The sequence below is a fragment of the Coturnix japonica genome, chromosome 7 (genome assembly GCF_054131305.1).
Source record: "Coturnix japonica strain WE chromosome 7, WE-NBRP24, whole genome shotgun sequence".
In the NCBI taxonomy this organism is placed as follows: domain Eukaryota; kingdom Metazoa; phylum Chordata; class Aves; order Galliformes; family Phasianidae; genus Coturnix; species Coturnix japonica.
This window is the reverse complement of record NC_140669.1, coordinates 14,563,545-14,589,997: the sequence shown is the minus strand read 5'-3', so window position 1 is coordinate 14,589,997 and position 26,453 is coordinate 14,563,545. Positions and strand designations below refer to the sequence as shown.

Here is a 26,453-nt window from a genome sequence, read left to right as displayed (position 1 = left end):
AGGTATACTTCAAGGGAAGGGGCTCACTTGAGCACTCTAGGGTGACAGGAAGGAGCAGCTGGACGTGCTGTGCTGGCAAGCAAAGCATTCCTCTTTCACATTATCCTGAAAGAACCTCTGTGTAGGTGCACGTCAAGCATGGGCTTGCAGGGCTCCTTGGCAGCAGTGAGAGGTTTTATTACCTTTTGCCCACAAGAGTGGAAGGCTTAAGATTTGTGCAACACTGTGGTTTGCTGTGGTGCGACTTACCTTTCTCATTCGGTTAATTACCTTTCTCATTCAGTTAATTGCCTTTCTACTGCACAGGCTGCCTTGTTTGGTCTGGGAGTTATGGGGAGTAAAGGTCCTGGCTCTGTCTGATGGTGTTTCTTCAAGTTGAGTAATGCTGTGGAGGAGGGGAAGTAACCGCAGGAAGAATTGGCCAACACGCTTGTGTTGGCAGTGTTAGTATGGTAGGATCTGGTTGGGGGTGGCTGGGAAGGGCTTCCAAAGACAGGCATGGAGTTCACGTGCTTATTAATAAAAGATTAAATGTTATTGTGTTAAAAAATAATAAAAGGGATGCTTTGCACCATTATACACTTACAGTAAGTACAAAATCAGTTCATATATACTGTTGCACTTGGACATAAAAAAAAAACAAACAACAAAGTATAGATTCCACAGTTCAGCCCATCAGTGGGAGGAAACAGATGTAATAAATAAGTTATGCACTAGATTGCAGTTCCTTTCCATGGGACTCTCACGCTGAGGCTTCCTGCTGCTGCATCACGGCGTGCTCCTGCTCCCATCGTTGTCCTGATGCTCCCCACCCGCAGAGGCTGTTTTGCCGACCTCGTTGTCCATGTTGTTGTTGAGGATGTCGTCACAATCCATCTGCGCCATCAGGTTGAAGCGCTCGGCCACGCAGTGTGCGGTGAGGCGAGCCTCGGGGTCATGGTCCCAGCACTCCGTGATGGTGTCGCACAGGAAGCGCATCCCCTGCGGTCAGAAGGGTTGGCGTTAGGAGCTGAAGGTGGGAAGAAGAGGAGCGAGAAGCTGATCTAAAGCTACCCCTAAAGGTAGGGGAACCTTGAAGGTAACTTCAGAGTTAGAGCTTCGTAACCTGACTTTGTTTCAGCAGCTTTCTCAAAGGACAAACCACGCCAAGTAGTTCGGTGCTACAATGAATTGTTTCTCACCACAAAATCATGTCTTACGTGGCATTGGGTGCTCTTCAGCATGCTTCAATACATTTGGTTCCTCTGGATTACAACAGTTAGAACGCCCAGTAATGTCTCCCTTCAGAAAATCACACAGAGTCCCAGTGTCTTAGGCTCAGGGACAGAAGTATTGAGCTGGTGTTTTCCCCCTTTGAAGCTAGCAGCAGCAGCAGCTATGTTGAACCTTCCCTTGACTCTTTAATTCCTATCATGTGCTTTTTTCATCACTGACAACAGACGTTGCGACACAGTGGAAAAATCATTAATCTAAATAAAGCTTCATGTTTTTTTTTCCCCATGCTTTTGTGCATTTCAGCTTGCAATTGAGAACCCAGAAAGATGAAGGTGAAAGAACAGCGTGAGTCCTACAGCGATGCACTGCACTGTCACCTGCCCTGCTGACCCTTCCCCTGACCTCGCTGTTTGGCGCTGACACTCATCGGACCAAGCCTTCTACAATGGATATGGATAAGAGAGAATGGGAGTGTGCGGTAATACAGACAGAGGGCGCATTGCAGTGCTCCTGACAGTGCTCATCTGTTAGCCCGGCTGAAAGGATTTGAGGCTAATTAATTAGCCTCCAGAAACGAGCTTGTTTAACTGAAGTTTTGTCAAACAGAGTTGTTATATTCTTTAGTTGTTAGACCTTCCTGTGCTTACAAGAAGATCATTAAATCTTCTTGACCCTGCAATCTTGGTGTTTACCTGCAGTTAGCTTTGTGAATGTGGCAACGCTCCTTTAGCTGTGCATCTTGTTATGCTTGCAAAGCAGGCTTAGTGCAGGGTTTGTGCTTGGTAACCTGGGTTTCCAGGTGATGCTGAGTCCAGCTGTAGTTCTACAAGTGTGTTTTTAGCAGCAGTACTGAGTTCAGCTTCTACTGCTCTTCCTGCCCTGCACCAGCCCTCTGGTTGTTCCAGTGCAAGTGGGTGTGAACCAGCTCTAAGAATTTACTTCACTGAGAAAACCCCACTTTTCTTAATAGTAGGGGGTAAAGTGAGGTGGGAGTATGAGCATTAATGAGTTACTTGGGCCGCTTTGGGAATGAAAGTCTAAATTGGCCTTGTTGTGCAGTTGGCAAACTGTTGTGTTGGGGCTACTGATGGGCAGCGCTCTGGATGGGTCAGCTGCCAGGGTTCAATGCTGTGACCCCAGTGATGTCAGCTGGTAATCCTAAACCAAGGCCCACTGCCTTTGGCCTTCACTTCATTGAGAAGGAGACCTGTGGCTGAGATGCAGAAGTAGCATTTGGAGCTGTGCATCCCCCAGGTGATGGGAACAGAGAATTACAGAATAGCTCGGGTCAGAAGGGACATCAGATCATCTCGTTCCAACCCCACACCGGGGGCAGGGCTACCAACACCTGCGGGTGCTTCCCTTCAGACCCCTCCCCTTGCTGTCGCCCTGCACATCCTCCTAAGCGGCAGAGCCAGAGGACTTCTGCTGCCTCCCAGCAGATGGTGCTGCCCTACGCTGCAGCCTGGGAAAACAACGTAAAGCCGGGTCTGTAGGGCTTTACATTGCGTTCGACTGATATCAGAGCCGAGCTTTCAGGAACGCTTCTGACAGCCCGAGCCTTTGTGCTTTTTTTCCTGCTGTTTCAAAGTTTATCAGACCTGGGAGGTGAACATCTGAGATGAATACTCAGAGGCTTCAAGCGTGCAGCCGAGCTGATTTAAGTTCTGTATTTTACTACACAAAAGAAGGCAGGGCGAACCCGATGAACTCTCTGATAAATTCACTGATGGGCCAACAGAAACCACAGTCATTAGATGCTGCTTGCAGCTTTGCTTGGGCAGGTGCTGCAAGTCTTTGGACAAACATGGTTTATAGAGATAGAGGGAACACATGGCCTTCTAAGATCTGAGCTAAAGGACAGTGAAAGGTTTTCCCTTGGGAAGACCTGAACCCAGCAGCTTCCCTGCTGTGAGCTTCACGTGTGTCTTCAGGCTGTTTCACTTGCTGCCTGTATTCCCCTTTCCTTGAACAAGTGGAAGTCTTTTCTCCCATGTATGAGGTTCAGGATGACCTCTAAACTTCAGACTCCTTGACCAAGTAGGCAGAAGCCTGGATGCTCCATTTTTATGTGCTTCAGCATCCAGAAGGTAACTAAATGTTATTACTTGGCATTCACAACTTCTGCTCTTGGTCACTGATTCACCAACTGTGAATTCTGCTGTACCCCTGGCTGTTGGCTTTTCTGTACTGGGGAACTGAGTCTAGGGGAGCTTATCTGAGCTCAGCCAGCTACACTGATTCGATGGTGGCTATAGTGATCTTTCGGCTGGGTCAGTGGATTGGGACAGGGTGGTTTGCCTCTAAACCAGCTGCTCTTGGCTTACCTGGTGCACCAGCCAGCTGCTAGGGATCTCAGGCCGCCCTCTGCCATGCAGCACGATGTCTCTCATGGTGTCCACACAGGGCTGCTCCTGCACTTTTGACCCAAAAGGCAGCTCGTAATTTTTTACCTCTGCAAAGAAGCAATGGCAGTATTATAGGGTGGTTTTCATGCGCTCGCTGCAGTGCTTTGGTGTGTCCTACTGGGTGAGAAGAAATAGGTTTCTTATGAGTCTGCATAAATAAACTGATCTGGGAATAGTTTAGAATTAGAGTGCAGAAGTGTAGCACCAGGTTTTCATCTAAATGTTGTTTTCAGAGAGAGGACCGATGGACTGCTTGACCTCTCTCCTGAACTGAGGATGTGTACTAGAAAGAACCCCAACATGTCTGCTCCCACCTCTGTGACCAGCGCTAGGAGATGGATGGCTCCAGTGTTGTGGCTGAGTAAAAACCACTGTATGAAGCCACTGTGATACCAGGAGATGCCAGGCCTGACTCAACAACCAGCCTTGTCCTGGAGACCTCCCTCAGCCATCCACCCTGGTATGGCTTTCTCCATCTGCAGCCAAAGATGATGTGATCACCTCTGCTGATCCTTGACCACAGTGCTAGCTCCCTAGGTGGGTGGCTGGGCAGAGGTAGGCCCTAGGTGAGGTCTGTCACCGGCTCTCAGCAGCCACCTGAATCCAAATCCTGTGATGAACTGCCCTGCATTGGGGTGGAGCACCATCACCACCAGGGACATGAGTGGATGAAGGTCCCTGTACATAGAAGGAAGGAGCTAAGAGGTGCAAGACAAGCCTGGGTGTGACTTTCCTACCTCCCACCACTTCACATCTGGAGGCCATCTCCCACAGAACAAGGGCCATGGAGTAGACGTCCATCTGCTTGAAAGACTCCAGATCTTCCAGGTTCACCCTGGACTCCAGGACTTCTGGAGCCATGTACCTGGCAGTGCCCACCTGTTCGCAAAGAAGAGAGGTTAGTAGGGGCTGGGGAGCACGTGAGTGAGATCTTATGCTCCAGATGGTGTGGTGTGGTGACAGCCGTATTTGTAAAGGCCACGTCTCCCACCCAGGGCCATGTATCTGATGGCATGCCTGTCCAAGGGGTGCTGATTTTCATACTCACTTGCCCACTGTTAGCAAAGTCATCTGCCGTCAGCGAGGGGTCGAGGCGTATGGCAATGCCAAAGTCACAGATCACGCACTCCTGCTCGTTCTTCACCAGGATGTTGGTGCTTTTGATGTCCCGGTGGGCAATGGGGATTTTTGGCCGGCCGCAGGCGGTGTAATCACTGTGGAGGTGGGCCACCCCGTTCACCAGCGACCCCGCCATTTTTTGCAGGTCCATCCAGCTTAGGATGTGTCTGGAGAGATAGTCCTTGAGGTTGCCCCTGCTGTGGTAGGCGGTGATGAGCCAGTACTCCCTGCGTGGCCCCGAGCCTCTGTCCTCAGCTGTGAGGAACTGCAGGACACTGTCATGCTTGAGGCTGGCGTCCGTGAAGATCTGGCTCTCATTCTTCCAGGAAGAATACTCCTCACAGGGAAAGATCTTCACCGCCACTGTCTCATACTGCCCTGAGCTGCTGTGGTTCAGCTTAGCCCTCCACACCTCTGCAAACTGCCCCTTGCCCACCATCTCGTCCAGCTCGATGGGCAGCAGCTCGGTGTTGTGGTTGAGGCTGTTGGCGCAGGTGGGGTTCATGGTGGCTGGGCCGTCATCCATCAGCACAGACAGCTTCTCGTCCCTCTCTGCAGCCCTGCCCGGCTCTGGCAGTGCCGGACCCTGCGCCTGCTTCCCAACCCAGCTCTTGGCTCTCTTGCGTTGCTTCTGTGTGCGGCAGAGGTAGAAGATGACGGTGATCATCACCGCCACCAGCAGTGGCGGTAGGAGGCTGATGGCAGCCACTGGGATGACCTCCTTGCTCTGCAGCATGGAGTAGCCTGTGGGGAGGGAAGCACGGAGGAAGGAGCTGCCTTGAGGGGCCCGCGACATCTTGTTTTGATCGCGCGTAGGAGGAAAATATGCAGGGTGGTTAATAAGGCGCAGCCGTTCGCAGGGCGGTAATGCAGGCTGCACACAAATCCCATCTGAGCAAAGAGTAAGAACCCAGATGTATGCAATTATTAGAGAGCTATTCATTTTAGTCCTGGAGTTAGGGCCCGTTTGTCAAGTGAAGGTGTGGGAGGCCAGCACTGCACACCAGGCTGCGGCCTGCACCTCAGTGCAGCCATAGGGCTGTCAAACTGCTGGGGTGTGGGGGGTAACTGGGCACAGAAAAACCATGAGAGATGGTACCCCAAAGGAGCATTGCTTCAGCACCGTCTGAGTGTCACAGAATGGTTAAGGTTGGAAAAGACCCCTAAGATCATCTAGTCCAACCATCAAAGTATCACTTATCATCGTGGTGCGGCACTGGCACTGCCTGGGCAGCTCCCTGTTGTTCCATGGCTTTTAAGCCCATCTGCCTTCAGATCATCGGAGGGGGGAACAAAGCCCTAACCCTTGCGCAACGTGTAATTGTGTGATGCTTTGATGTTAGCGATTCCTGGAATAAACATGCTGACTTCAGTAGAGATATTCAAGTAAAATCTTACTCAGAGGTTTTCCTGCCAAGTATAATAACCCAGGGGAAGAGGGATAAGAATCATTCCATAAGCAAAACTCTTGCTGCTTGACCTCAGTATGTGCAGATCATATTTCAGGTTCTGGAAAAACAGAGCTTTTTGCTATTTTCCTTGGCAAATCTGAAGAAACGTGCTGCAGCTAATTTCTGCGAGGCTGTGAAAGCGTTTCTAAAATAGGCATCAGGTTCAAACCACAAGATCAACCTAAACTGATATAAATCAATAACTAACTCAGGAATATGTTTATTTTGGAAAGTGCGAGGCCTGGATATCACCTACTGCTTTAATGGCTTTTCCCGATGCTTCAGATCCCATCTATGAAACTCTGAAGTAAGAGAAGAGACTTTTAAGGGCGTTGTGTGCATGAGTCTTGAAAGCAGGAATTGCTGCAGATTCCTTCCCTGAGGATGCCCTCTCCTGATGCCATGGGGGGCTGCCGTGCAGCTCCTGGCCCCACTACCTAGAGTGGCAGCTGCTCTCTGTCTTCCCTGCAAACAACCACAGGGCTCAGCCCACGCATTGCCCGGCTCTGGGTTTTGATGTTTTGCATGCTGGTTGGCACAGGGAGGCTGTTTGTGAAAGTCTTGGCTGGGGGTGGCATTTCCAATGAGCCAGTTGTCGTTTTGGTGTGAAATTATATATGCTGGCACCAGCTTTGGGATTAGACTATCTCTCTCTAGAAGCGTGTGTACCTGTTATGTTTGGCTCAGCAAGCTGCAAAGAACTGCCAAATTTAGCATCATTCGCTTCCATTAAAAGTGGCTTGTTTGTTCTAAGAATTTGCATTTTATGTGATCTTTTTTTCCCCCTAGCACTGCGGAAGAAGCTGTGCTGCTGGCTTGCAGGTTAGACTTAGCCTCACTTTCAGTGTTTCATGAATTGCAGAGAGTCACAGGGCTTTTGCTTTGCCACTGATATGGATCAGATGCCTGATGGGCACTGGGACAGATGTGCTCCATTCAGAGCTACAGAGGTTTGGACAAGGCCCCAGAGGTTCAGGATCCAGTTAGCAGCTTTCCCAAAGCGTGTGACCCTCCCGAGGAATAGACACAAGCTGCCTCTTAGCAGGAGTGGATTCACAGCTCCTGTCAGACCTGCAGCCATCTGCAGGGAAATGCTGCATCGGAAGAGCATTCCCAGCACCACCCACTTGCTGGGTGCCAGCCCTGATGGGCACCAGGGGTTCCCTTGGGTCTGCTGGCATGGGATGTGTTCAAGTGTGATTTTTCTTTAAAGCCTTTGGAGCATAGACTTGTTCTGGGTTACATCAGCTTGGCTTCCAGCATGCGACTTATTCATCGTTAGCACTGAGTGCTCCTCCTCACTTCAAATAACATCAGCAAAAGTACTCACCATTGGTATGATTTTCAAAGATAAGCTTATCGTTGCACTCCTGCTCATCCACGCAGCCGCAGATGTAGATGATGCCATCCTCACTGGGCTGGTGGGTCATGATGCAGCGCGAGGTGTTGTAGTTGGGGACCATGAGGTTCTCTATGGGGCGGTGGGGGTTGTGGCAGAGTGTGCTGATCCTGATGCTGTCGTTGTCCTGTCTCCTGCAGGGGCCAAATGAACCAACAGAATGTTAGGTTAGTGGCACAGCCACCCACAGCCACCAACCCATCATCAGCTGCACATCATCTGAACCCTGTGCTGATCATCAGTTCTGTGCCATGTATGGGAGGACGTGTTAGTGGTGGCTCTGATGTAATTCTCATTATATGTACTTTAGAAGGGATTTATTTAATACTTTTCTCTCTTTTCTCCTCTCAGCACGTGTGTTGGCAGAGCTGGTTGGCCCTGTCTTGTTGCCCTGGGCTAATTGCTGGTGCAACAACATCTTTGCATGACTGCTTGAGCCTACCTGAGGGAGAAGAGCCCTTGGGTCACCAGTGGGGACTATTTCACAGAATGGCCCAGGTTGGAAGGGACCTCAAGGATCATGAATCTCTAACCTCCCTGCCACAGGTAGGACCACCAACTTCCACATTAGATACTAGACCAGGCTGTCCAGGGCCCCATCCAGGCTGGCCTTGAACACCTCCAGGGACATTCTGACATTTCACCCCCCTAGAGGTGGGATGTACTGCTGGGAAGAAGAGCTGAAGCAGGGCTAATTGGGGTGATTCACATGGCTTGAAGGATGACAGCTACACCAGAGCTCAGAAGACCCTCACCTAATGTGGATCAGCTTATCTCTTGTAGAGCCAGTGAGTAATTAAGAGCTAACAAGGAGCAAAGGAACGGCTGCTGAGGTGGAGTGCCATTGCAGACCCTTGTTTCTGGAGGGAGATGGAAGTACAGATAGTTTTCACAATTCTTTTTGAGTCAGCTGGGATGTTGGAAATAGAACTGGGGGAAATAACCTCAATTTGTCACCCTTTTCCTGCTGGAGTGGGTGAAACATCCCTGTCCTCTCTTCTTCCTATGTTTTCTTGGGTCTTCTTTGGACTTCTTTAAGGTCTCCTCCGTATCTGTGCACAGGGAACTTTGGGGCAGAGGCAACATTGTTTGTTTGGGTTTCTTGTTGGTCTTCTGCTTTTGTTATTTTTTTCCAGTCCATAATGCAATAATTACACTGAAGTAAAAGTCTACTGAAAGCCAGGCAATCCAGCATTCACACTAATTAGCAGGTTGAGATAAAGCCTAGCAATATGTGCTTCCTGGATTTCACTCTGGTGGCTGAATTAGAAGGAGAGAATCACTTAGGGTAGACCCAAAATGCACTTTAGTTTTAGTTTTGAGACCAGAAAGTTGGAGGAGGCGCTCACCCATCTGGGTGAATGCTTGGTCTGAAATGCCAGATCACATTTCCTTTCCAGGCACTTCCAGCAAAAGCCAATAGGGCTTTTCACTGGGGTTGTTTCCAATGGCCTGGTACCAGCATAGATGTCCATACCCCAAGTGGGGACAGACCTCTGGGGCAGCAGCAGCTCTGCATCACTGCACCTGGAGCAGGCTTTTCCCAGCCTGATGCAAAAAGAAATCACAGCTTTGGGTATCAGGTCTGCCAGCTTTGCACAGCAGGCTCAGCTTGCAATGCTAAATTCAGGTTTATGTGGGTACAGAGGAAATATGGCATGGTTGTGGTGCTGTGTGGGGCATACATATGCATAAATTTATGTAGAAAACAAACCACTCTTAATTATAGGTAAGAACCAGTTGTATATCAGTTATGATTGCAGTGGGGGAAGCAGAGAAAACCCCTAATGATTTTGATGGCACGGGGTCCCCACAGGCACATTCCCACCAACCAACCCTTTTCCCCCACGCCCCCAGCTCACCATATGGCCACGCAGATCTCAAAGGGGTCCTCGCAGTAGGAGTTGAGGTTGCAGTTGCTGTAGCACACCTCCCGCTCGCAGGCTGGCGGCGTGGAGTCGCACCACTTGCACAGGTTGGTCTTCAGGCTGCGGCGCGCACCAGCACAGCAGGCTGTGGGCACAGAGGACAGCAGTTGGGGCCACTTTCAGCCCTAAGTGACTCCCCTTCTGCATGCATTTGTTCTACCCCACTGCTCAGTCCTACGTGTTTTAGCCTACAGTGAGCTGATGCAACTACTCTGGCCCCATGGAGGCAGCTCCCTGCAGACAGGAGCAAGTTATCTCTATTTTTAAAGGAACTATTCTTGGTTAAGGAATAAATCCCAGCTAAATTTAAACTTCCTGTTTCAAGGCTGCTAGATGTATTTTTCTTTTGACTTTTTTCTTTCTTTTTTTTGTTTTTTTTTAAGTGAAACCACTGAATAGCTTACATAGAAATACATGCTAGCATGGGCTTGATAAGTAGACTCAGCAGCACACAGATAGGAACCTGAACTACAGCCGCCACTTTGCAGAAGTGTGGGCCATCTGTTCTTCTTGCAGTGAACTTTCATTGCAGGTAGGGAAGGATTGCGTGGGAGATTTTCCCTTCATTTTGGGATCCCAACACAACTGGGCTGCTCCATGCTGCCCTTGTTGCCAAGGTTTATCTTGGGCCAATGAGGCACAAAAGTCTGTTGGTGGGACAGCAAGGATGGTCACTGGTACATCCATGCCTGCTGGTCAGTGTCCTCCCCTTCTGCCTGCACTACCCTCATTGTTCAGCACCCACTGGGGGGTTTGCTGTTTATTTACTCATTCCCCCAAGGCTGATATTTACTTATTGATGCCCAACAGGATTATGATGAGCTTAGAGTCGGCTGCACTGCGGAGTGAGGCAGCCGGGGGGGGGGATGAAAGAGTTAAATATGTAAACAAGAGCCAGAAATACAGCAGTAACCAGACAAAACTCTTCGGAGACAAATTGTTCTAAACTAGCTCAGCCCTCGATGCCGTTATCTGCAAGAAAGGTCAGAGCAGGAATACATCTCTTTTTTTCTCCTCCTTATTCTCCCACTAAAACTCAACCGAAGCGCACAAAGCCCACTGCGAGTTTCTCCAGAACATTGTGTCCTTGAAGCACGAGCTCGTAGGTACAACTGAGCTGCCACATCACTCGTCTTGGCCATGATGAGACCCAGATGAACACTTTCAATATTAATACGCGGATGATTTAATAAAAGCTGCACGAGCAGTAAAAGTAACAATACGCTTCCATAAAGGGGTTCCAGATGTTGCCAAGGCAAATGCTAAACATCAAAATACAAACTTAAAAAAAAAAAAAAAAAAAGAAAAGAAAAAAGCTGGATAAGCAAAACTTGGAACAAACTATAAACTAATTAAATGTGGGTTGCGTTTTCAGAAAGTAAATTGAAGCCATACGGATGTGATGCGAGCCAATAAATAGTACAGTTAGTTAGTCAAAGTTACTGTGGAAAGACAGTTGGGAAAAGGGTTTGAAGTCACCGATGAGGTGGGCTCCCTGGGAGCTTGGCTCCCTATCAATAGGAAGGCTTGTTCTGCTGCAGATGAGAATGGGATCGAGTCTTCTGGTATCTATAACCAGGGCACCAGAGATGCTATGGGGAGAATACTAAATGATTTTTAAGTAGGAGGAAGGGAAAACGATGCCAGAAGTGCCTCCCCTATGGCAGCAGCAGGCTGACAGCACCTCCCGTGCTGACCCCAAGCAGGGTGAATGAGTGAGAAGCAAGCTTGAGTGTGAGGAGATGGAAGCTCAGTGTGTTTGCTATGAGGGCAGAAGAAGAACTTTGGTTACAAAGCAGTGGCACAGGCAGGTGATTTGCCCTGCTGCAGGGCTGAAGGAAAGGCTTCGGTTCTCAAATCCTCTCTGCTGTGCTGTATGCTGACAACCCAGCACCAGATGGGCTTCAGCAAAGGCACTCAGTGTGAGGTGCTAAGGCTCTGCCCAGCTGCCCCCTGCACTGGAAGGCACCAGAAGAGGACTTGCTCAGATCATCTCCACATGAGCTTCAGGCTGTGCTTCATCTCTCAGTAGTAAACTGTCCTTAAATTATATTTGAGGATGAGACTGAGGTGCAGCAGGGACCTTCGGGCAGGTCACTGGGTGGCAGCTGGAGGCGTGGGTGCAGACTCAGTGCTGGGCTCAGCCACAAGCCCTCTATCTGCTCCCAGCTCAGGAACGGGCTTTGTGCTGGGCTGTGGTCCATGGCCAATGACACGGCTCTGCAATAACAGAGCTGCTCATAAAATTGTTATGAGAACAAACAAATTCCTTCCCTGTTATTTACAACGCTTGTTTCTACTCACTCACTGTCCCGTGTGAGGTCTTGTCCCCATCACTCCCGAGCTGTCATGGGCAGGATGCAGCCGGGGAATTCTTACATCCCCAATTTCCAGGGGAAGACGCACAGAGCTGTGCAGCCTTCTGGCAGTGTCCGGTGTGAGCTGCCCAGCAGGGCCCTGGATTTCCTGCTGTGGGAGACCAAGTGGAGGTAACAGACCCACTATCCCATTTCTTGCCCCCGTCTGGCTTCTCCACAGACAATAGCAGCACTCACACAGCACTGGGTTCAAGGGAGCAGCTCTGCCCTCAGGCCCTGCATCGTCCTGTGTAACAAATACTGTACTTGGCAGTGGGCGCGTGGAGCGAGGAGCGAGCCAGTAATGTTTCCTGGTGAATAGAAAGGGGTTGATTCTGATTGCATTAGACATCAGTGCTTCCCAGTGCCAAAACAACGTGCAGTATACATTTCTGGTGTGTTTGGACATTCTTCAAACAAGTTGGAAACCGACTTACTCTACCGGTTATTTTTTCCTTTGTGAAAATAACCCCTTAAATGATGTGTTTAGCAAATAATGCACAGTGCCATTACAAGGTGAGTTGGGTATGGATTGTATGAGAAGGCTTCTCGGATCTCTTTCAGGTGCCTGAATGACATCACGATCTAACGTCACCCTGGGGAGATGAGCTCAGCCAAATGCTGCCTGTCCTTCTGCATTGGTCATTTCCAGTGTTGCTGGTGTACCTCCTGCAAGTCACCTACATGGCAGTGCAGTGACCTCGTGCTGCTTTGGGACTCAGGGATGTTTCATGGTGAGGATGTGGCCAGAGAGGTTTCATAGCATCAGTAAGGTTAGAAAACACCTCTAGTCCAACCATCAGCCCATCCCCACCATGCCCACTAACCGTATCCCGTGGTGCCTTTGCTTGAAAACACCCAGGTTTGGTTTTTGTTTGATTTCAGTCAGCAGATGCTTTGAGCAACCTGGTCTAGAGGGAGGTGTCCCCACCTATAGCAGAGAAGTTGGAACTAGATAATCTTAAAGGTCCTTTCCAACACAAACCAATTCTATGACTCTGTGATGATTCTATGGCTTTGCCTATGGGTGAGGATGGAGCAAGCCACATGCTCCATCTGTTCTCAGAACTGCTGGGATCCCCCATCCTCTGGCAACCACCACATTCACCTTGGTCATTCTCGAGGCACTGAAATCAAGCAGGAAGCGTCCCCTACAGGACAACTCCGGCTCCCTGCCCTAGATCCTGCTTTCCACCACTCTCTGCTGGGGCTGGGAGGGCTGTGCGGGCGATTGTTGCCCATCTTGTGCTCTCACTCGTGTTTAAAAACAACAACAGCTCCACTGACTCATAGATCCTACAGCCTCTGAGTCATTTTTTATTTCTGGATTTTGCTGCTCTGCCCTTTGCAATGAGGGGAGCTGCAATGAGCACTCACACACACAAACACATCAAGTTCACATTTGTTTTTCCCCTATAAAAACAAAACCATTTCCATACCATTAATGAAACAGAAATGATTTGACTTTGCGTTCCCTGGCTTTTATTTTCCATTGTATAAACTGTGCAGATGAAATAACGATGGCTGTAAAGTAAACCTCTCTCTCTCTCTCTCTCCCCCTTTTTTCCCTTTCCTTTCCCTTTCCAGGCAGCTTCTTTTCGAAATAGCAAAGAGTCACTTACAAACTTGGCCCCAGCGCTGCGCCGGGTGGGATTAACCCCTGCCTCCCCAGCTCTGCTCCCCTTCCTGCTCACACTGTGAGGCAGAGGCAACACCAGCACCAAGGGGTGCCATAAAGCAAAGTGGGGCACAGGGTCAGCAGGGAAACATTAGCAGGGGAGCAATGTTCTTTCACTACGAGAAAGACATTGAGGCCCTGGAGCTTGTCCAGAGGAGGGTAATGGAGCTGAGAAGGGTCTTAAGGGGAGCCCTCTCCACACCATCCTCACAGCCACTGCCTGTGCTAATTGATGCCACATCTCATCTCACTCCTGCTGCTTGCAGGGCTCTTATGCTATTGCAGAGCACCCTGAGGACAATCAATGGGTGGCACTGCCCTGCTTCCTGGAGCAGCAGATGCATCTGGTTGTGTGAGTATGTGCTTGGGAGAACGGGATGGGATGAGAAGGGAGTGTTGTACCTTGAGCATTGCCTTCCAAAGACAGCAAGACCAGTTTTCCTATTCGCCCATCTCACACCCCACATCTCTCAACACTGGTCAGATGTTTCTCCAAAAGCCAGTGGCCAGGAGGGCTGGTGACACAGCTGAGCTATCATTGCTCTTCCCGGACTGGGTGATGTGTTTTATATTATTTCTCTTGGATTTATTAAGCATTATGTAAGCAGCTAACCAATCCCGCATGCTACGGAATCGCTGCCGATTTCATGTCAGTGGAAAGTAAACAAAAAGCGTTCTGAAGTGGCAGAGCTGAAATTCATTTCCACGTTCAAAGCAATCCTTGGAGGATTTCCCCATCTCCTCACCACCACTTTGCATCCAGGAGCTGCTGCAACCCATTAGAAAAGAGATACGGAAAATTTACATGTAGCACACAACAGGCTGGTATAAGCAAGTCCTCTCTCTTTACTCTCTGCACAAAACAGTTAAGACCAATGTTATTTTACATAATTATTTTTAAGCATCTTTCTGGATTTTGTGATACTCCTTGAAATGGGTTTCTCTGGTGTGTTTCTCTTTTAGGGAGGTTTTCTTTGAATAAGAAAACTGCTTGCTAATTGTACCTGAGGTTACAGAGCTCAGCAGAACCCCATCCAAAACAGTGGGGAGGGCACTCTGTACTGTGCAGCTTTGGAAGGACTCTGAGCACCAGGTGAGGCAAAAGCAATGCCTCCATCAGGCACTGCTCAGTGTATGCACCGTGGCTCTTCCAGGAACCCTTCTTGTTGGTGCAGTGGAAACCATTCTGGCCATTAATGCTGGTTTGCACAAAGTGAAGTTGAACTGAGGGTGGAGCGACTTTGGATCAGGTGAAATGGCCTTGCACTGCTTTGTTTCCTTGTTTTTTTCTCTCTTTGAAACAGTCGTTGATACCTGACAGTATTCTTCTACTTCTGAGCCCATTTAGCTGTGCATGTATCGTGGAATCATAGAATGTTACCTGCGCTAAATCATCACCCAAGCCAGCTCTGGGGGAAGACCCCAGATCCCCATAGCCCATAGCTGAGCCCAAACCAAGCTGCATTGATGTGGCTGGGTTAATGGACTGAGGTGGGGGCTGCCTGCTTCCAAAGGTGCCACCAGCATTGCCCACCGATGACAGGTCAGGACAGAAGATGCCTCCAGGGGCAGGAGCATCCTCAGAGGCATCCAGATTGCAGCCCTGGAGCTGCTTTGGGCCCAGCTTGTCCTAAGTCACTGCAGATCCAGCAAGAGAAGAAAGAGCTGCAAGTCGGCTATAGACATTGCTCTGCCTTTGACTACTGTAATCCAAGAAAAAGGACTGCACAGCTCTTTTTGGTTTGTTTTTACAATTCTCATCATATTATGCTCAGTAATTATCTTTGTATATGCTTCACAGGCTCCGCAGGAACCTGGATCTCTGTGGGTAGCTGGAAGTGCAACTTAAAGATATCATCCAAATAGGTAAACGTGTCAGAAACATAATCTGGGTCACATTTGGGCAATAGGGTTTGCTCTATTTTAAGTGGAAATGGTTTGCTGATGCTTTAGATGAACTTCCTGAGGAATTTGCAATTCCTGGCACGCATTCGATTTGCCATCTGTTAGAAGAACTTTGATGAGTTCACAAAGAGACATTCGACCAGAGCTGCTCTGAGTGTTTTGAGTGGGCTTTTATGATGGACCAGTTTGCGTTGGTTGGGTTTGCCTTGCTGCAGTTCCCTGGGTGTTTGAGGGAGCAGGGCTGAGCTCTGGAGTGGGATGCGCCCATAGCTTCCCACCAGTGCACCACCACCAACACATTCCTGCACTACCTGTTCTTTATGTCTGCTAACATTATTGTGTAACATTGAGTTTTGCCCTCATTTAGGCCAGATCTAGCAGTCATAAAGTGCTCTGTGCTGTCAGAGGGAACTTCAGCTCGAGGCTAGCATAGATACAGATGTGAAAATCTTTCTTGTTTTTCCTAAAGCATCCCTCCTGTAGCACCTAAGTAGGTAAGCTGGTCTGCTCTTTGTGCCCCTGGTGGGAATGTCTGCCGCCATCTCCAACCAGCACCAAGTGCTATTTGACATATTAAAGACACAAAAGGAACTGGGCTCCCCCGGGGATGCTCGTACCCTGAGGCTATTTGGGGGAGGATGATTAATTCTGCTGCTCATGGCTCTGTGTCACTTCCCTTCTGTATGGCAAAGGATCTTGTCTGCTCTCGTGCAATGGCTGGGGCTAATTTTGGGATAGATTTAGCGTGGAAAAAATACTTTAGGCAACGAGACAGCAGCTGATTCAGTCTCGTCCAGGCTGGACGCTGGTGTTCAGATGCTCCCAGGCAGCGAGTTCTCCAACGACATCAGGCAGATCTCCCCTGTCATGTCCCAGCTGTGCTCCATGGCTGAGCCAGACCCTTGGCTGATGGGACACCGCCACTCGTTCTGCATGAGCACAGGCACTGTGGTGTGGGATGGCTGAAGTCAGGAGGGACTGGTGACAGTATCTCCACCCTGAGTTGCTGCAAGGACCACATATCCAGCTTTGACCACATCAGGAATCCCAGCCGAGGCATGGGTTGAAAAGGTTAGTGGGCTCTGCAAAGTGGCACCCAGCACCAGCTCTCTGTTGCAGTTTGTTTCTGCTGATAGCTGCAAATCGCAGGCTGGAAATGTTGAAAAGGCTTTTCCCCTTTAAATCTTGACTCCAGCTGTAAACGATCCTGTATACTCAAGGGCAGCACTCTGGTGAAGGTATGTTCCCAGACCTGCCTGAATCCACGTGGGCAGTAGCCAGAGGGAAGGTTGCAGGGCACAGCTGGATACACTAATTGCCCCACAGAGGAGAGGCATTTGCTGTGGTATAAATCAGCTGCCTCTTGTCAGGCATGTTTCTGGCTTATCAATGGAAAGCAAAACACTACAGTGCAAGAGCTCCAGGAAAGGCCATGTCCTGGAGCAGCGTAATTGGTGGGAGCAGGGGCTGCAGAGGCGATTACAAGATAAGCGGGCTCTCCCACTTCTCCTAAAAGCTTGACAGCTACCAGCAGCTATAGCAGGAGCATTTCAGCCCTGTATGGGCTCTCATTAAAAGAACCAAATTGAAAAAAAAGAAACATGACTCCAATGGACCTTAGAGAGCCTTTCTGGAGGCAGGATCGCAGTGGTCTCATCCTTTCAGCCATCCCATTGTTTCTCTCTGAAGATCCCTAAGAAAGTTATTACCCACAGTTGGGGTCCAGCACTGAGAAGAAATTGTAGCTCTGCCCCATGAGGCAGGCAGCCATTGCTGGTGTTGTCTCCCTGCAAATTGGGCCTCTTCCTATGTGAGGCTTTCACTTGGCACATGGTGTGAAGCATTAGACGTGGAAAGAGAAAAGTGTGTGGGAGCTGCTGATTTCATCTCTTTGGTGGGACTGTTTTTTTTTAATAGCAAGATGACATGTGGCACTTCCCTGAAAACATGACAGTCCATGGGAGAGTTCACTCGTTTATGGCAAGCTACAACTGTGTGGAAGCTGTCTGAAAGTAAATGTTACTGCGAAGAGCTCTCACTAAGGGGAGAGGAAAAGGAAATCAACTTGATGGAGCAGTATAAAGCTGTAGAGACAAGCAATAGTGTTGAATACTTCCTCAGAATAAAAGCTTCCAGTTAACAGTTTTTAATGCCAATGATTGCTCTTCGCCTATTTAGTGAATACGTGGGACGCATCTGCTCTGGACTTCATCTCTAAGAGGAATAATGAATATCATGCTTGAACCTGTTTACCACTGTTACACAAAAACGTCTTTGTGATCATGGAGACACACAGATGGACAAGTTGGATGGGGCCCTGGGCAGCCTAATCTGGTGGCTTGCAGTTCTGCCTATGGCAGAGAGGTACGATTTTTAAGCTCTTCTCCAACCTAAACTATTCTGTTGTTTTATGACCACTATCTAATACTGATAACAGCATTAAGAGTAGAAATTGGCTTTAGCTCTTTCAGAAAACAATGTGTTTTAATTTCAAGTGATGTGGAATTATATCTCTAAGTGGACTTTTTTCTGCAGACTTAATTTAGATGTACACTGCTTGAGTCTACCTCATTTGCATCAGTGAGAGAAAGTGCAGTACCAGATTTGGTGAAGCGTGAAGGTGAATTCAGGATAATCCATCATGTTTCTTGCTTAGTCTGCTGCCAGTCACATCACTGCAGAGGATTCTGGTTTTACAGTGTCAGGGCTTTCCTTGTGCTTTTCCCTTTACTGGGGGATATGTTGCTCCAAAGTCAAAGCAAAATGAGATGCTTGAGAAGCTTTGTTGTAGCCAGCCCTGCTGCTATGGTGGGTAGAACTCAGTTCCATATGCTTCGTGGCTTGGGAGAAGGGTTCTGTTCTTTGCTGCTCCAGATCAGTCTTGGACTGCTGCTTGGACCCCATTCTGCATATGCATATATCTGCCTGTGAAGTGGAGAGTGACCCTTCATCATCTTCTCCCTTGTCCTCTCACTCATTCATACTTGACTCTCTGTTCCTGTCTCTGAACTGTTGTTTGTTGCTGTGAGAACCTGATAGCTCCCCTGCCTGAGGAGCTTGCTGGCATTTTGGTGACGGTGCAGCCCCTGGTTTTAGCTCTGGTGACCTTAGAAATAGGAGACCAACTTCTTGAATGAGATGCCTGAAGAGCCTGGGATAGGTCAGAGAGGTCTTGAATGGATCAAAAGCCAGAGATGTTTCTCTGACAGCCCTGGGTCTCCCAGTCATGATTTATGAATTACGTACAATCTATGTGTTTAGCAAAAGAGGCTCAGTGGGGAAACAGGAACTTGTTTGTGCAGGCAGAAAAGAGCATGTAGCTTCAGAGAGCCACCATCCAACAAGAGATATCACCTCCAGCTCTTTGTGGAGCCATCGGGGTGCCATGTGGGAAGCAGTGAAATAGATGGCAGAAAACATCAGGATGTGTTAACGAGCTATTATTTTGATAGGAGACGGTTAGAGGAAAATGGAGATCAAACCCAAAAGTTGGGAGCAGCACATGTAATTTTCCCTCTCTGAGAAGCTGGATGTTGGGTTATGAGTCAACTAAAATCCATGCCATGGAGCACTGAGTTGTGTGGCCACAGCATGATGAGAGGAAAGGTGACTCTCCTGAGCTGAGCAGGCAGGAGGTCTGTGTTCCCATCCAGCTCTGGGCAGAGACAACTTAAAAGGCAATGGAGAAGTGGGAATGGCATTGGATAGTGCTGTGAGCATAGAATAGGCCTCTCCAGTACCACATCCTGAGGTATGACCACAAGCCATGAGAGAACGTGCCTGCTGAAATTCCTGGGCAGATGTTCCCCTAGGAAATGTCCTAATTATAAATTTGAAGGCCAGAGCATTCCAGCGTACACAGTGCGGTAACCTCATATCCAACCTGTGACTTTTGGATGGGCAGTGGTCTATCTAGGAGGAGATAGTCTTGCAGTTATTAAAGGCTTTGAGCAACAAAAACCTACTGCGTTCTGAGTCTAAGTAATGACCTGCTGGAATAACTTTGCTATGTTGTGACCTAACACAAAAACACCTGGTTTCAGCTTCCAGCATGCGTATCTTCCTTCTCCTTTGTCTGATGGAAGAGGAATTCCTCTGCCAGAAAGAACCTCTCCAGGAGCTTTCTGTAGATGATGACTAGCTCACCTCCCAACTCCCTCCACATCAACTAAAGGCAGCAAAATCTGTGAGCCTCCTCAACTGTAGAACAGGTTTTCTCATCCTGAATGATCCTTGTATTTTTTGTTGGAGGTAGGAAGTGAAAAGGGCAATCAGGGAAATGCATGAGCTGAAATTTCAGCCATTTCTTAGGCTACAGCCTTTTTTTCCATTGCATATGGGCCAAAGAAGTCAGATACACTGTTTGATGACCATGCTGGTGATTGAAGGGTTGGGAATGACCAGCGTGGAGCCCATAGTTATGTCTCAGCAGCCCTGCTGTGACCCCTTAGAGGATAACAGCATCTCCAAGGATGCTCAGTTGGCGCTGGGGGACCTTTTCCAGGATAACCAGACACTATATGGCCATTTTCTCTGTGGTAATTCCTAAATCTCTATGCTAAGAGGAGCTACTTTACTGCCGTCACCAAGCCAGTGCTGTCACTCTTTGCAGGGAGGCTGGATAGCAGTGGGGATTTGCTGCTGGAAGAACAACTGAATGCGTATTTTCAGCCATTTTGGGGAACTTGCCGTTCCCTCCTCTCTCAATGTCAAAGCAAAGTGGGCCCCCGGGGTGCTTTTACTGTCACAGAGTTACTGTAGTGTTGATATTAACACTATACTCGATGGATGAGAGGTAGCTCCAGTTAACATTTATCTTTGTTGAGCGAAATCAGAAGAGAGAGCCTTGGCTTATTTTTTTCCCCCATACTGAGACCGATGTTGTCATCGTATCATTCACGTAACCTTTCAAATGAACTTAGTAATCATGATATGTTTTGGTTTGGCTTCTTTCAGATTAAAACCCTGCCTTTTAGAAAAAGGAAACCATAAGTTAAATAACTCCAAAATTAGGTATTTCTGAAGGATAATTAGTGGTCTTCTTTCTTACCAAAAGCAACCCAAGGCTGCTCTTTAAACAACGCCTTGTAGTAATTCCTTCGGTGCTGCTCCGAATGTGATTAATTTAGCAGGATGTTATCAGTATAGCATCCTACACTTCAACCCATGCTTTAGGGTATTATCTGCAGTAAGGACTGCTGTGTATTTCTGCAACGTTTTGAAAGTTGGCCTGACCTTATGTTGTAAATCCCCCTGCATGGGGCTCTCAGCTTCAGAAGTCGCAGCAAGAGTTGTGTTTGCTACAAGGAAATTACCAAGCAGCTGTATTGTTTCATTCCCCATTTCTGTAGATAGGGGGACCCATGGAAAGTGGACGCAGATGCAGATCCCTGCCCCCCGTTGTTTCAATTGGATGCAAATATACAGGCGCTATAATCCCAACGCTTCGTTGCTTTGAGCAAAAAGCAGTTTTAGTTGCATTGGAAATTTTGTACCAAGGGGAACGGGTCTGTGTTTGGAAAAGGGCTCGCTGCAAACAGAGAGCAAATATATAAATATCTACTATATAGGGATATATGTGTGTATACACATACATCGGTGCTGTATATACAGAACGGCACGCACACATACTTAGGAGATGTGTATATAACACTCGCTCATATACAAATCTACTCCCTGTTATGAAACAATCATCGGGATATAAACAAGAGACTTTAAACCTCGGATGGGCGCATTTTCAAGTGCTGCTGGAGGGTTTTATCTGCAGTCCTGAAGAAGTGCTATCAAAACCTGAACAGGGTACTCATTACAAAGAAATCTTTACGTAAGTGCTAGAAAGGTTTGCCGAAGAACCAGATGTTGTTGCAAGGACAGCTCTCCTCCCCCTCCCCGCTTCTTTCCATCTTTAATAGTTCGATTAATGTTGCACATAAACCCGGGCTGATAAAACTTCACCACATCTGGACACTGTTGAAGCCAGATCATTTCACGGTGCACTTTGGTCGCTTTTAATCTTCCTCGATAAAGTAAAAGCTTCCACCAAGTCATGCTGACCGACGTACAGATTTCTGCACTGTAAACACTGACATCTGGGAGCTGCTCTCAGCGAGCACGCAGCGGTCTCTGCCGAGCCAAGCTCTCGCCCTTCTCTGTATGAGGAACGCACAGCTGACGCTATCGGAGCAGCACTGCGATCAGATCGCTGCAAAGCTCTCCACTACTCCCAACCCTCCACCTAATTGCTGTCAGGGGAGAAGTCAACGATTTGCTGTTTTTCTGGAGGAAGGAAAACTAAACAACCTTTCTGCTTAACACTGCCCAAGTAGAAACATTTCTGTACTCACAGAAGGACAGCAGCAGCAAGGAAAGCAGACCCGGTCTCCTCCAGCAACCCATTTTCTGGACCCAGAAGCCCGGCTTCAAGCTGTTGACCCGTCCATCCTTCTTCCTCTCCGATGTCAACCCCACAGCCCCGAATTCATGAGGCTACTGGCTGGGAAGGCGGATCCAAGCACAGCGAGCCCAGCTGTGCGTGGGGTCCGCCCAGGAACTGCAGCTCATGAACAAACTCAGCCCAGCTCTCCTCGTGAAATATATACAAATATGGGAGGGGGGGAGCTGGGGGAAGAGCTCTGGCTCTGGGAAAAGTTTGGTTTTTCCAACTGTGGAGTTGAGCTGCTCTGAGCAGCCCAGGGAGCTGTGGAGGGGACCTTGTGTCTACTGCAGGCATCTAACCAGAGCGGCGTGGGCATGGCCACAGACCTCTTCCATCTGAATAAAACACAGAAAGGAATGCTTCACTATTCTGAGCTGCATTCATTCACTAATTTTTTTTTTTCTTTTTCCCCTTTTAGAAATCAACTCTACTTATAAGTAAACGACAATGGTATCTATCTGTAATGGGAATAACTGGAGAGAATATGGCAGCTTCTACAGAAAGGTGGCATCACTATGAGTTCAGCCTAAAGTAGGTGTTTTCAAGCCGATGTATCCTGATACATTTTCCTGAGTCCTAGTCTAAAATAAGAACACAGAGCATTTAAATCTTTTACCCCAAGACCTCAAACTTGCTTTACCCCCCAAAAACGGGAGAAGTATTACCCACACTCACAAAGGTAAAGCCATGAGATACGGCAGAAATCTGACTGCCCTTGATTGTTCATTCAGTGGCAAGAGTCAAATCCTCACTCGCTTGTCCTATGTTCTGTCCTCATCCTTTGCAACATGCTGAGATAATAGTCTGTGTATTGGGGTGGAGCAAAGAAAGGGATTATATTGTTAAGATTTCTTTTTGCAGCCAAAATACCTGCCCTAAGGTAAGGCTACTTTATTTTTTTGAAGTAATTACTAAATGCAGCTCTTTCTTAGCATTCTAAATCAGTAACTCTCCTTATTTATACCTTTGTTTTTTGGTTCATTAATCAGTGTGTGATGTGTATGGGATGTGTGTATGTTTATGCTTGTGCATATATGACTCATAATCAGTGGGTTGCTGCTCAATTGGATTTGAAGTGCCTGCTTGTGTTCCTAGTCCTGGAGGGCACTGGTTCAAGCCCTAGGAAAGGTCCAGAATTGTTCTCCATCACCTACTTTTCTTTAAATCAAGCTGGGCATCTTCCTATGTTCTGAGTGGCATCAGCATAGAAGGGATAGGTAAGATTGAGTTACAACTGCTGACAAATGGCTGTTTGGGAATAAGGACAAGCAAGTTTTTAGTAAACTGTGAGAAAGACACTATTTTCTAATCAGCATATTGAAATTGCAGTTTCCATTGGTGACCTGCCAGCTCTCTTGCAGCATCTCAGTGTGCCCACGGACCACTCAGGCTGCCAGCTGGATTTTCAAGCGTGAGCCCTTCTGCATGTAAGAGGAAGCTGGTTAAGGCTTTTGCTGTGAATGCTGCAGATTATTCATGATCAGTGGGAGCCCTCTTTAAATTCAGGAAGGATGCATTGCTGTGCTGGGAAACTTGGAGAGAGGTAATGTCCCCAGCGGGAGACAAAACATGCCTTAAGTTGTGGAAGTGCAAGTGCAAGGGACTGAAGTGGTGGATAATATTTCTTGAGCTGCAGAACCTGGGAGGGCAGCAGGAATGCTGTGCAGATCCCCTGCAACCAGATGCTCAAGCCATGGGCAGGAGGGATTTTTTCATGTGCCCAGTGTACAGTAGGTAGCTGCTGGGCCAAACAGAACCCTATAAGATGTTTCTTCCTTTCTGAAGAGTAATCTTAGGGAAATATTTGTGGCTTGAGCCTAAAGAATCATAGAATCATCAAGTCCAACTCCAGTGCATCCCACCATGCCCACTAACCATGTCCCCCAGTGTCACATCTCCATGGTTCTTGAACTCCTCCAGGGATGGTGACTCTGGGATTAAACCTGAAGTGCCTAAACTCACATCATAGAACTTTGCTCCAGTGAGAGAGTAAGACACTGCAGAGCAAGAAAAGATAAATGGTTACTTTTATTGTTGATTTGTTTATGACTTTTGGTGTAAATTCTTGTAAACTGACAAGGAATGTGAAGGGTGAGAATGTGAAGAAGGAACCATATAGACATAATCCATGATGCAGGTGTATATCACACCGGACAGTGCTAACACAAAGTAAAGCCAAAAAAACTGAGCTTCTCTCCCTGCCTGCTGGAACCCAGAGAACGTAGCAGGGCATTGGTTTTAATGTCTGACTATAACAAAAGGTGCTGGGTTTTCTTCTGCACCAGCAGATCTTCCATTAACCCACCCAATTGCTTGCATCTCATGTGACTGGACTAATATCTGCTGCATTTGCTTAGTTCTTTTTTAATCTGTTGATGTTTGTGGTTATCAGTAGTGATGCTGAGACTCAGTCCTGAGGCTTTGGATTTGTGCTGGAACACCTCCCCATTCAAGGGGAAGCTGGGAGAGCTGGGACTGTTCAGCCTGGAGAACAGAACTTGAGGTTATGGAAGGGCCACAGGCACAAAGCAGTTTGTTCAGAGAAAGAGCAGGATTAAAAAGAATAGATTTAGAAGCTAGAAAGAGGTAGGTTCTGTTTGCCATACTGTGATTCAGAAACAGCTGAGAGGAGGGCAATGAAGCATTCTGCATCTCCCCATATGGTACCATGGGTAAGTGGCTTAGAAAAGAGAAGACTTACAAAAAAGAGCAAGTGTGTTTGGTGAACCTGAGATGCTCCTTTCTCTCTGTTAAGGAAGTGAGTGGTGCTTTGATTGGAAAAGATTGGTTTTGACAAAATCAGTCTCTCCAGTGTCAGCTTCAGAGTCATTATCTCTCTCCAACATACACGGTGTATCCATTTTTCTCTGCATCCATACCATGCCATAACTCTACTTTTTAGGAATAATAAGAAAAAACTCAAAGCTGAAAATAGTATTTGAAATGTTATAACTGCAAAACATGACTGTACTTTATTGATAACGTTGTTTCCATAATAAAAACATCCAACACAAAGTATGATGTCCTCTATGAGCCTCACATAAATATTTCCATTACATCGCTGATAGGGATCTGAAATATTTCAGTGTGCACATCCTGCAAATGTGAGTGTAATTGATACAAGGTACGTATCTTAATGTACATCTTGAGTAAACATAAAGAGACCGTACCTAATGGAAAACAGACTCTGTCTTACAATGTACAATCACGCTCTTACATCTAAACTGGACTTTGGGTTTAGAAAACAAATCCTAAATCAATCAATCGAAAGGACGGATCATAGTTCACATATATGTAGAAAAACTTTTGTTCTCTGGTGAAACAGCTTGGGAAATTCCATCCAGCCCTAGTGGTGGAGGGGTGGGAAAGGAGGGACCGAGGTATCAGTTCAAACAATCTGAGGAAAACGTTGAATAAACATTGAAGACAACAGAATAGAAACCAGACGCCAAATATTCGTTCGTGGGGTCTTCAAAGGGGATTTTGTGATTTATTTTAATTGTTGTTGAAAGAGAAAGATTAATTTGGGGATGAAAAATGTATGCAAATTCAGCTCTGGTTGTTACTAAAAAAATATTTCCTTCTCAAAGCAGAAGAAAGCAAAGCAATGAAACCTGTACCCATCAGATCTTCTGTTCCCTGAGCTGGCTTTAAGCTGAAATTGAGAAAGGCATGACTGGAGGAACTTATCTGTTCAGTTTGGCAGCTAGATAAAGGCTGTGTGGCACTGCAGCTTTGTGTGGCAGTAAGCCCAAGGGCTGCAATAGCAGAGGTGTGGGTCCAGTGCACGCAACACAATGTGCATCTATATGCACCAGGAACATTTTCACGCTGATAGTTGGGAGGATCTTAGCACCAGAGCTGCTGAACATCCCTCCAAAAGGATGGAAAGGCAGAGAAAGTGTTTGCTCCTTCTGAATGAGAAGAAAGGAGGTAGCTGAAGCTTTTGTTAAACAACAGCAGAAGCTTCCCAAGAGATGAACTGTGGGGACTGTAAGCACTCAGGTACCTCTTTAGTGATGAGGCTTCCTTCTGTGGTGACTGGGACTAGATGATCTTCTAGGTCTTTTCCAACCTTGATAATTCTGTGATTCTGGCACAGTGGGGAGGGAGGGGGATGCCAAGAATCTCCCAACACGGGGCAGAACATGGGACAGAGGTGAGAGTTAAGTGTGAGCACAGCACTGCAGTGTCCTCCGGTGTCTGTAAAGGAGTGACATAAAGGGGCAAGAGCGGAGAAACAACGGGCTGGTGAGCTTTGAAAAGAGAACAGTGAGCTGTCAAATGTTAACAAACATCTTGTGGGAAAGTAGTACTCAGTGAAAGAGACTCTGTAAAGCAAAGATTCAGTTGTCCCGCAATGGAAGAGCACGGAAACAAGAGGGGTAGATCAGAAACCCCTCAGGGACGAGATGCCCGGCCGGATGGACGCTCCGGAGGTGACTTTAGCAAACAGTCCCGAGGTGAGGGCAGGAAGCCGGCACCTTCCGCCGGACGGACCGCCGTGCCCGTAGCAGGCCGGGCTGAGAGCCGCCCCACACCCCGTGCCTTGCGGCC

At 47.7% G+C, this 26,453-nt stretch overlaps 1 protein-coding gene and 2 long non-coding RNA genes across 3 annotated transcripts; 2 read left to right on the top strand and 1 right to left on the bottom strand.

The window, feature by feature from the left end:
• Nucleotides 1-513: 513 nt before the first annotated feature.
• LOC107316805 (TGF-beta receptor type-2-like) lies at nucleotides 514-21,920 on the bottom strand. Its single transcript, XM_085552381.1, has 7 exons — nucleotides 21,805-21,920; nucleotides 9,455-9,605; nucleotides 7,524-7,726; nucleotides 4,672-5,486; nucleotides 4,361-4,502; nucleotides 3,543-3,670; nucleotides 514-981 (listed from the first exon to the last, which is right to left on the bottom strand). The coding sequence occupies exons 1-7, from the start codon at nucleotides 21,854-21,856 to the stop codon at nucleotides 769-771; spliced, it is 1,704 nt and encodes a 567-aa protein (XP_085408507.1). The 5' UTR covers nucleotides 21,857-21,920; the 3' UTR covers nucleotides 514-768.
• LOC146760080 (uncharacterized) lies at nucleotides 716-1,894 on the top strand. The gene is made up of 2 exons (XR_014947917.1): nucleotides 716-1,061; nucleotides 1,519-1,894. It is a non-coding gene; the product is annotated as an uncharacterized LOC146760080 (long non-coding RNA).
• LOC146760079 (uncharacterized) lies at nucleotides 7,944-13,171 on the top strand. The gene is made up of 2 exons (XR_014947918.1): nucleotides 7,944-8,138; nucleotides 12,442-13,171. It is a non-coding gene; the product is annotated as an uncharacterized LOC146760079 (long non-coding RNA).
• Nucleotides 21,921-26,453: the final 4,533 nt, after the last annotated feature.

Bases quoted from the DNA above. Each gene is read 5' to 3' on its own strand.
- LOC107316805 (XM_085552381.1), bottom strand. From the start codon at position 21,856: ATGGGTTGCTGGAGGAGACCGGGTCTGCTTTCCTTGCTGCTGCTGTCC. The intron at 7,727-9,454 runs GTGAGCTGGGGG...TGGCCCCTGCAG, and splicing joins GAGATCTGCGTGGCCATATG to GAGACAGGACAACGACAGCA. The intron at 3,671-4,360 runs GTAGGAAAGTCA...GCTTCTTTGCAG, and splicing joins CAGATGTGAAGTGGTGGGAG to AGGTAAAAAATTACGAGCTG.